Consider the following 10,886-nt stretch of genomic DNA (forward strand, 5'->3'; position numbering starts at 1 on the left):
AAAATATAGATAAGGAAATGAAAAGGGGGGGGGGGGGGGGTTCGTGGTCTATGCTGAATTTTTTTTCTTAGAATGAATGGAAAAGGGGTGTTGGTATTGTGATTTTCGTAGTTGCAATTTTTTTTTTCCCAGAGAAAAGGTCCCCTCTTTCAATATCATGATTGAGTCGACCAGGTCAGATCATGAGTGAATAGAAAAGTGAGCCCGTCCAGCTGAAAAACATTAGCTAGCTAGCCCCTTTAAAACTACACCAGCAGAAGGATGAAAATGGATGAAAACTTATCTGACACTCAGAAAATGATAAAAACAAAGATCTAGCATAACAAAAACAAAATAGTGCTAATAGGTGTTCTCCTAGGTTAATGTTAACCTGTATTCTAAATGGACTGTTGACCAAAGAATACAAATCTCTATTGAAAAAGTGAAAAACAATAGAACATCATTATTGTAAAGAGAGTATCAATGCTGCTCTCCATGTTTGACGTAGGCATCTCAGCGATCACCGGAGTCAAACTTTCCTATCCGAAAATACCACCTTGCTTATTCTAGTACGTTGGACCCACAACGGGTAGGAAATGTTGAAGACAAAACAAAGAGGAGCTTTCAGGACCCCATCCAATCAGACAATTGTAAAAGCCTTGATTACACCCCGTAGGATCCACGTGGAATGGGGTTTTCAGCCTAAAACCAACATATCAATAAAACACCATAGTTTGATAAGATTTAAATCCGCCATATATTAGATTCAAAGGCTGTTGAAGATCAAAGCAGGGGGCGTGATATAAATAACCTCTGTTGCAAAGGAGATTACCTGAACCATTTGGCATTTGAAGTCACGCCTCTCAAGCTAATGCAAGGTGCAACCATTAGAAGAGTATGCATTTATAAATTTTGCCAAATGACTACCAAAGAACTAGCTTTCGATATGCTCCAAGCCCTTGAGTAACAAGGAATTTCATGGCATGTGCAGCAAAGCAGATCCATATGCATCTAATCATGACCGCATCCGTGATCACTGGTTCACAATAAGGTAAAGTATGTCATCGAAACACAGAATACAAAGTTTTCTGATACAAGTCCAGAACAAATTAGTGGATATTAAGTAGATGCATAGAGAAGTCTGATAGCATGGTTTTTGCTTCTTGTCTGCAAGGCCATAAGTCTCTATTGCATATTACTCTGGCTATCAACTGTTAAAACAAAGAAGCAAGATTAGAACCTAAAACTCAACAGAATTATTAGTTATATTTAGGGACCAACCTACAGAACAACTCTATTAATATAATTCCAATCTGAATTCTACATGTTCCATATCTGAACAGCTATCAACCTAAAACTCAACGGTTAAGGCAGCGCCGACGCTATAATTTTTAAATGATTCGAAACGTTTGGCAGTGAGACAGCAATTTAACTCCTGGTCAAACCATTCTGGTTGCTCATTTCTTTTCCTCCATCTTCAACAATCCAGACCATACTTAACCATGTGCATTCCAGGTTGTGCTTTATGCCCAGCCAAGCTTCACTGTAACTCACTCTGCTAATATTTATTATACTGATCAAAACCTCTAAATTCTTATAAGAACACAGAATATTATTTCTAAGATGCCAATGTTAGTTCGTATATCCATCCAAATGATAAGTTAAGAAGAACACCAAAGCATGAACTCCTCAGAGGAAGAACAAAAACATCAACACCTCTAGGCACTTATGGATCCTACCAACCAATACCTTCAAGGCCAAAAGTCATAAAGCATGTAATTTCATCTTTAGACCTTCCACCAGACAGAACCAATAACATTTAACCAAATTGAAGAAAAGATACTAAAAGAAGCAGGCAACACAATGTCTAAACAAGCGGACAGACTGTCACACTAAACCACCAATGGGGAGACAAATTGGCTCCAGCCTTGAAAACTTAATACCTAAGCCCACTCACTAATTCCCCAACCCCTGATTCATAGTTCAATTGGGGCCGCAAATATTTTTTGTTTTTTGAAAATGTAATGAATTTAGATTAAGGAATAGCACCCAGAGAGTGCAGTGGATGAGTAGTACAACCATACTTAATAAGCATCTTAGTACACTAGCTACATCTGAAAAGAACTAAGAAAATTAACCATCCTATCTACTTCCTGCATATTTTCATTTTCAGACCAAAAGACCAAGAGCTTTTGTGCTTTAAGGTACAAATATTTTCCTGTTTGCCTACAGAGTATCTCTCATTTCTTGCCCTGGGGCGTAAACATCTTTTCACTTTCTCACTATGCTTTTGCAATGAATTCTGTAAGCAGAGCATCTCCCGCAGTTAAACGAATATAAAAGAAGTAAAATAAAATTGCTGCAAAATAGAAGTCTTGTGTATGTTAGCCTAGGTTCAGATTAAACTTGAATGCCTAAATTTTCCACATTGGAGATGGTAACAGAAAGCTCTCATGGCCAAGGTTAAATCTCCCTGTCAGATGAATATCATAAACTGACAAATACTCTAGTACACAAACTTCAAATTTCAAATTAGTTTTAAAAAGAACTTCTTACCCAGCAATGCCAGTGCATTAGATGACAAGACAAACATGTTAATGATGAAAACAACTGAAGAGGGAAATTCCCACACCTGTAAATAAATAAAAACATTAGTAGAAAAGTATTACAGCAAAACATGAAAGCTTCCAAGTAACTGAACCAATATGGCCAAATGACAGCAAGGAACATACCATCATTGCAATAAGAAAAATCTTGAAGTAACTCGAAACGAGGATCGAAAGCAATATGTGCTTACACCTGTCCATTTCAAATCCAAGTAAACAATAGTCATAATTAATTTCAGCTCCAAAGATAAATATGCTAACTTGAAAGCTGAGGAAATTATTTAGACCAAAACCTCTGCTGCTACATGATCTCTTTTATCCAATTAAATTATTAGAGGTAATCATCTGATCCTTAATGACTTCTCCTGTGTGAGCCAACCCGAAATAAAAGAGGGGTGTTGCAGTAGGTTGACTGCCAACGCAAAACTAGTCGATTTACAATAAGTACTCATAATACATGGAACGAAATAAATAGTGAAGATTCATACAGGAGACATCTACTAGTTGGGGTTAAGAAATAGTTGTTGTTGGATCATCTGGCCCTTGGAGGCCAATTAACCTACCTTCTCTCTAGAAATAACGTATCATTGTTCACTACCTAATCCTTGATTTCACAAATTTGTCTGATTAACAGTAAAAAGGCAAGATAGGTGTATCAACTCTCTACTCAGTGAGAAAATTAGTGAATTCAAGTCTTAGATAAAGAACCTTAGGCAATCCTTGTCTGAAGGCTAATCAGCAGCTCACATCTATATATTGATTGAAATAGCTTTTAATCAGCAGCTCACTTCTACTTATTGATCGTACAATATATATAGGCTCAACGTGGCACTGATAGAGAAGTTCTTTCTATAACAATATGTAAGTGAAACGGTGACAAACATTTTCGAACAACCAAAATGAGAAACGGGGACATTATTTTGGGCAAAGAGAGTATTAAACATCAGAGCAAATATAAACTAAATTATAAGATAAAGAAACCTTTACCTTGAATCTCCTATTTTTGCATTCAGAAACCTCCTTGTGCCAAATAGAATTATGCCAAGGAAAATGAGATTCCCAAAGAAGACTCCCATGAGCACCTAACAACAGCAACCATCACATTATGTTTGAAGCAAAGATCTAGATCCACAGGGGAGCGGATAGGCGGTGAAATAAGACTTTAGAACAAATTTCACGGTATGCACCTTTCCAGAAAGCCCCAGAAATGAGGCAAAGCTTGCCGGCAAACTCCTCTCATCTTGAGTTGTGCATACTACCAACATTTGGTCTTTACTAGTTAAGGCCATTAAACAATGCATGTCTTAAATATTGCCCTTTTAGGAACAGAAAATTGTCATTGAATTCTATTTCACTGAACTGGAGTTCTGATTCTTAGTTCAATAAAGACTAATAGTTTAATACGTTATCTCGAGATTAAAATCATTACACTCACAAGAAGAGAAAATATTTTTGTTGATAAAGAGAAGAGAAAACATTAAAACACTAATAATTGAAAATGATCAAACGCAACGTCAGGAGAAATACTTTAGAATTAAAATTTATATCTGATTTGTAATTGCAAATGGTTGGTTACAGAAACATACAAGAAAAAACAAATAGTTAATTCTTCAAATTATCATGTAGTCACAACCTAGCATGAAGTGTGAACTAAACTATCAACAGTGTGCTCACAGTACAATATTGAAAAATTACTTTTGGCAATACCTAGTTCACGAAGAAAGAGTAACCTTCCATATATGCACGGAAGTATATATATGTAATAATTTGTTGAAATATTGGAATACACAAATTATAGATAAATGCTTGATATCGGTGAATATGAAGTAGAGACTACAAGGATACAAGCATCTAATATCAAGAAGCCCAACGATAATTTCCATAACAAGCACTGCAAAAAGGAAAAAAAAACAAAATCAAAGAAGAAAATGAGAACAAGATGATTTTGTAATGTCATGTCAACATACACTGGAAAAAAAAGTGAACTAGAAATACAGTATCAGGTACCTCATTATGCAAAGTCTCTGGAGAGAACCTATTATAGAACAAGTGTCTGTAGGCTCTAATTTTATGCAAAATCAAGTCAATAACCAATATCTACATTCCAAACAAACAATTAGGAACTAAACCAAGAATGAAGTCTATAAATAGAACTCGCGTTCTCTCTCCCTCACTTTTCCTTTTCAATTTTTTTTCTATTTTAATTACCATAAGTTCACATTCAATGTACTCATCAGCAATTGCTTTGCAATTTCCCTGCACAAAATAGGAAGGTTAAAATTAAATTGTTTTTAAATATAAAAATTCGTACTAACAAGAGAAGTATATCACATAAATTGGGACAGAGGAAATAGATTTTTTAAACATGTGTTTAAAACAAGCTAGACATTTCTGCAGCTATAAATCAATGTCAATATACAAAGTATAACGTAAAATGTTTCTAAATATAAAAAAGTTTCATTCTTTAGACCAAAAAGGAAAGAGTATCACGTACACATTTCATGAGGCGGATATTGCCAGGAGAGTACTGTATGTATAGAGTTGTGACTGAGAATCCACACTGAACACATTTAAAGCTGATCTCTTTTGCCCTTTCACTACCGTCTTTTATCTCCATTTCGCAAAAAAAATTCCTGTAGAAATAAAATTAAAAAACAAAAAAAGTTATATATCGAGGGTCAATTTCAACAGCTAAACTTACTGAGGTTTTTGTCCAAACATATAAATTACCTTGGCTGCCGTGGATTGCGCCGGCGACCGGCAACGGCGACGGATAGGAACTGGCCGACGACCGGCAACGGCGACGGATCTGGAGGTCAAGTATTCTTCTTTCTCAATTTTTTTTGATCTTTTAAGATTTCTGTAATAATTCAAATACAAATTTTTTAAATAAAATCTTTAGATTAATCTATATTATATTCAAAAGAATAGTAGTATGCAGTGGGGTTAAGCCAAGTGGCAAGCTAAAATAAAACCACTTGGTAATTTTAAGACAACATTAATAATTAAGAATTATAAATGGAAACATACTTAATGGAAATGGAAGTAGTTTAATAAATCTTATACATAATCCAAATAGATCTTAGACAAATCCAATATTTATATTTATATTTGTATTTATATTTATATTTATATTTATATGTGTATCTATATCTATATTTATATCTATATATTGATCCACTCATAGATTTTCTTCTATATTAGCTAAAAATATGGAGGTAAAAATTAATTAAAAAACTAGAATAGAAAAAAATAAAAAATACAGAAAGACGTAAATTGAGATAAGCTATGACTATTTATACTTTGGAGCTATAAAATAAAACTAAAATTTACTTAAGATACTAAAGATTTATTGAGTTTAAAAATTAAATATATTCAAGCAGCAAATTAAGATCTTACATAAAGTATACAAATTATTTATAAGGTAAAAACAATTAAATAATCAGTAAAAAATATTTTGTTAACAAGAATAATAAAGTCATATTAATATTGATGAATCATGCAAACGAATATTTTATACGTATAGATTACTACAACATTTAGATATAATGTGTTCAAATAATTAAAAAAATATTTTTCTATGATTAATATTTGAATTGAGTGCAATTAGTTTAAATTTGACAGCACAACACGCTTTTTTGAAAATGCGGTCCAAATTAGAAAATAGAATGACAAAAATTATTTGAATTTGAGATGAGAAAGTTTTTAAATTTTATCTATATTATATTAGAATAAGTGTGGTAGAAATTGATATTAAATTCAAACAAGCTAATAAAATCCACATGACAATGTAATAATATTAGTTATAGAATAATATAATATTAAAAATTAAGAATAAATAGAGAAAAATAAAAATTCAAATTTTTTATCATAGAAAAAAGGGTAAAACTTATTTAAATTTGAGATGAGAAAGTTTTTTATATTATGATAAGAAAAGTCATAATATGGATAAATCCACATAATTCAAGTCTAATAGACAAAATCAAAAACTAAAATATTGAATAATAAAAATAAATTAGAGATAATGTGAGGAAATTTGTAAATAATAAGTTTAGAAAATAAAATAAATGTAAATATACAATACTTAGAAATATTATTAAAATGTAAAAAATTTAAAATTTTCGAGAAATATTTAAAACAAAATAAATATTTATTTTATGATTACAAAAATTATATATTTATCTATATTATATAAAGAATAGTAGTGATAATAATATGAAATAATGTTACAAGTTAATGAAAAGCCACATAAAACATAATAAAACTATATATTAGATTAAAAAATAGCAAAATTATGTTAAATTATTAAAAAATTACTATTAGAAATTGTGACGACCCAAAGGGTCATCACCGGACTTCTTCCTATTTCCGGGCTTCCGAGGCCTTGAAAACCTCGCTTTTAGTTGCTTCGATTTGCGTGCGCAGTCCGGGTGCGAAGCCGGAAAGCTTTTATGTTGAAATATGTGAACTTTGTGAAAAATTTGAAGAATTTTGATATTAATATTGCTAAAGTTGACTTTGGTCAACATTTTTGGTAAACGGACCCGGACCCGTGATTTGGCGGTCCCGGAGGGTCCGTAGAAAAATATGAGACTCGGGCATATGCCCGGAGTCGAATTTCGAGGTCGAGAGCCCGAGAAATGAATTTTTCTGTGAAATTGTTTTTCTGAAATTCTTAAGGAAAATGGAAATGAAAATTGATTAAAAGACCATGGTATGGGGCTCGTATTTTGATTCCGACGCCCGGTACAAGTCTTAAATAGGTGTTAAGCGCTTTCTGTAAAGTTTGGTCGAAATCGGATGTCATTTGACGTGTTTCGGACCTAAATATCTAAAGTTAGAAGTTTAAGAGGTTTGAAATGAAAATGATGATTTTGAGGCTTGATCCATGGATTTTGATGTTATTTTGGCGATTTGATCGCTCGAGTAAGTTCGTAGGATGTTATTGAGTTAGTGTATGTGATTGGTTAGGAGCCCCGAGGGCTCGGGAGCGAATTGGAGGTGGTTCGGGGTGATTTTACACTTAGAAATATAGCAGGTTTTCCTTCAGCTGTTGCAGGCCAGGTTTGTTCTTCGCGTTCGCGGTCGCCCTTACACGATCGCGATGCTGGCCGGGTCCCCTTCTTCGCGTTCGCGAACTAATTCACGCATTCGCGTAGTTAATTTCCCTGGAACAACCCCCCCCCCCCCCCCNTAAGAGGCTTCAAGCATAGAAATATACCAAATTTCAAGAATAAAATATTTATATTTATTAAAGACTATTAAAAGGATAATAAGCAAGATATTTATTTAATTATTAAGCCTAAAAAATTATATGAAAGTATAATAATATTAAAAAATAAATAATACAATAACTACAAGAAAAGAACAAAAATAAAAAAGAATTTACGTAAAATGATGTGATGAATAAGACATATTTGACTTTCAGTCAAAAACAAAGTGATAAGTAAGAATTTTGTTAAAATAATGTGATATAATATGCTCAAACAAGATAGATCACAACATGACATATTTAGTATTTTTTTAGTATTGACACCGAAACGAAATGCAAGTACTAAAATCAAGGGGTTAGGTTACTACAAATAAAAAAAAAGTTGTCTACTACGAGAATTGAATAATAATTTCATATCCTGCTTTATAATTAATATCTAATGTTATATAATTTTTATTTGAAAGGTTTATATTTTAAGGTTATTTGGACATGACTCGAACAACCTACATCACAATGTGACATGATTTGTGTCCGCGCATCGCGCGGGTACTAATACTAGTAATACATTAAGGGGAAAATAAGTTATTAAAAAGAGTCAGGACGCCGTCGTTTTTTCTCTTACCGAGGTAAATCTTGAACTTTAAACAATATTGAGCTATAGCTTATCTTATGTTAGGGAGATTTAAAAGTATTTTATATGCTTATATAACTAATTTTTCACTTATAATTTTTCGCAAAGGGAATTTATCTGAAACCAATTTATTTCTAAAGATCGAAAATTTTTAATTTGATGAAGGTAGCTTAGAAAAGGGAGTGTTAAGAAAAATTATTATATCGCTATTTCATAAAAGGGGATACAGGAAAAATGGCAAAATGATCTTATAAACTATAAGTCATTTGGTTGACGGTCTAGTTATGCAAAATTTATAATGTAATAATTGTTATATCGTGAATAATATTATAAAGAATTTTTGCCAATATAATACAATGATTAAATGGATTATGTATACTATAAGAAATATAATTCAATGTGGGGAGCTGAGCCAAAGCAAGTATCATGGGTGATCCAGAAGATATTTAAAGCAAAGAAACACTTTGAAGAAGCTGGCTACTCAGAACACGAGGTATTCAGAATGGATAAACTCCCAACCAAGGCTATGTACTTGAAGCTTCAAGAAGAGTTTAGCAAGGTTCCATGGAGAAGGTTGATATGCAACAATACTGGGCTACCTAAATGGATATTCATCTTATTCCTGGCTGCACATAGAAGACTACAAACAAGGGACATATTGAGGAGATGGGGCTATGTGGAAGATGCTACCTGCCCACTGTGTCACACAGAAGAAGAAACTATTGATCACCTATTTTTCAAATGTCCATTTTCAACACAAATCTGGACAACAGTGCTGGAATGGCAGAGGGTTCATAGACAGGCGATGACATGGAATCAAGAATTGAAATGGGATGATCGGAAGTTGTAATGCTGAAATTTACAGGATGTCACTAGCCGGAAGCATATACTATATATGGCAAGAGAGGGATGCTGAAACAATCACTCGACTGTTAACACAGGAGATACATTGTAGAGGGAATTTGAAGCAACGTTTGAAGAGAAGGCTACTAGAACTGAACTACTATCCTATTGTTCATATAGATATGTAAAAGACAGTTATGAATAGATAGGAGTAGCGGGAACTTATGTCCGGATCAAGCTACGAAGAGAACCAATGTGTAAATATTACTTGATAAATAAAATTATTTAGTTACCAAAAAAAAAAATACAATGATTAATAATATAAAGATATTTTATAAAGATTGCTTAATGTCACCTCTTCTTTTTCCTTTTTTTCTTTTTTTCTTTTTTTTCTTTTTGCACATAGATAGGTAATGAGAGAATTTATCCAACTCTTATTAACTCTTATTAAAATTCCTTCTTCAACCCATCAAATCTGCATTGCCCTGCAAAAGGGCTCAAAATTATGCATGGTTTCATTACAAGAAAAATTGGTCCTAATAATCAGCCTAATTAATTAATGTTTCCATTCATGCCACATGTAACAGAATAACCATATCTCTTTCCCTATACTCAACAATCTCTGAACTTGCTTAATTCCCCATATTTCCTTCTAAATTTCAAAACTATAAATTCAATCCAGAAAATTACAACTCCACACAACAGAAAGAAAAACAAAAAGAGGAAAACTCAGAAATGGCTAACAATCAAAACTTTATCATTCTTTGTCTTCTTTTTACAATTCTTCTACCAAGTTTTACTCTTCTTGGAAGTGCAAGGAGATCATCAAATGAGTTCGAAATAGAAAAGGCAAAAACACTAGCACACGACGCCATAGCTCAAGGCATTCGCGAAGTTAAGGAAATAAAAGGGTTTATAAACTCTCTCCTTCAGCTTAAAAGCTTAAGGTATTTACAAACTAAGAGTAATTCTCAAGTTTTTAGTTGTGTTAAAGGTGTAATGGAGAATATGGAAGAGCTTAAGGATACACTTTATTTAGTAAAGCATCTTAAATCATCAGATAATTTCTTATTTGATGATTATTCACAGTCTATGCAACATGTGTTGAAGAAGACAAAAAAGAATGGAAAGATGTGTGCCAATGCTCTTAAAGATGTTGAAGATTTGGTTTTTGCTACTATGGTTAAGAGCAAACTCAAGGATTTATCTTTGATCGTTGATGATGTGGTCTACCGCCTTTATGAGATTAAAGCTGCTAGAAAAGCTTAATTAAGAATATCCAAAGAATATGTACTTAGTATAACAACAACATAAACATACCCGGTATATTCTCACAGTGTGAAAAATGTACGTACTGCATGCAAAGGGTATAATGTATATGCAGTGACAGTGTATAGAGTATTTACACTATCAGTGCAATTTAACCCGCTATAACAAGTTATTGTTCTACTTTTCAAGCTACCATATCACACTTTATTATTAATTACATTCAACGATACTAATAGTTATACTAAAGCTTCTTTTTTTTTTTTTTTTATTCTTGAAAGATGAACATTACCTTGGAGTCAGTTAATTACAGATATTATAAGAAACACATAGATAAAAGAGAGCCAGA

General features: G+C 32.7%; 1 protein-coding gene across 1 annotated transcript; it reads right to left on the bottom strand.

Annotated features, from left to right (window-relative positions):
• Positions 1-268: 268 nt before the first annotated feature.
• LOC109239395 (protein arv1 homolog) lies at positions 269-5,476 on the bottom strand. Its single transcript, XM_019405953.1, has 11 exons — positions 5,316-5,476; positions 5,080-5,218; positions 4,794-4,841; positions 4,593-4,682; positions 4,431-4,476; positions 3,773-3,855; positions 3,573-3,667; positions 2,712-2,778; positions 2,536-2,611; positions 812-1,015; positions 269-681 (listed from the first exon to the last, which is right to left on the bottom strand). Exons 2-10 carry the CDS (start codon positions 5,200-5,202, stop codon positions 903-905), a joined length of 741 nt encoding a protein of 246 aa, XP_019261498.1. The 5' UTR covers positions 5,203-5,218; positions 5,316-5,476; the 3' UTR covers positions 269-681; positions 812-902.
• Between the last annotated feature and the right edge of the window lie 5,410 nt (positions 5,477-10,886).

Source organism: Nicotiana attenuata, unplaced genomic scaffold (genome assembly GCF_001879085.1).
Source record: "Nicotiana attenuata strain UT unplaced genomic scaffold, NIATTr2, whole genome shotgun sequence".
In the NCBI taxonomy this organism is placed as follows: domain Eukaryota; kingdom Viridiplantae; phylum Streptophyta; class Magnoliopsida; order Solanales; family Solanaceae; genus Nicotiana; species Nicotiana attenuata.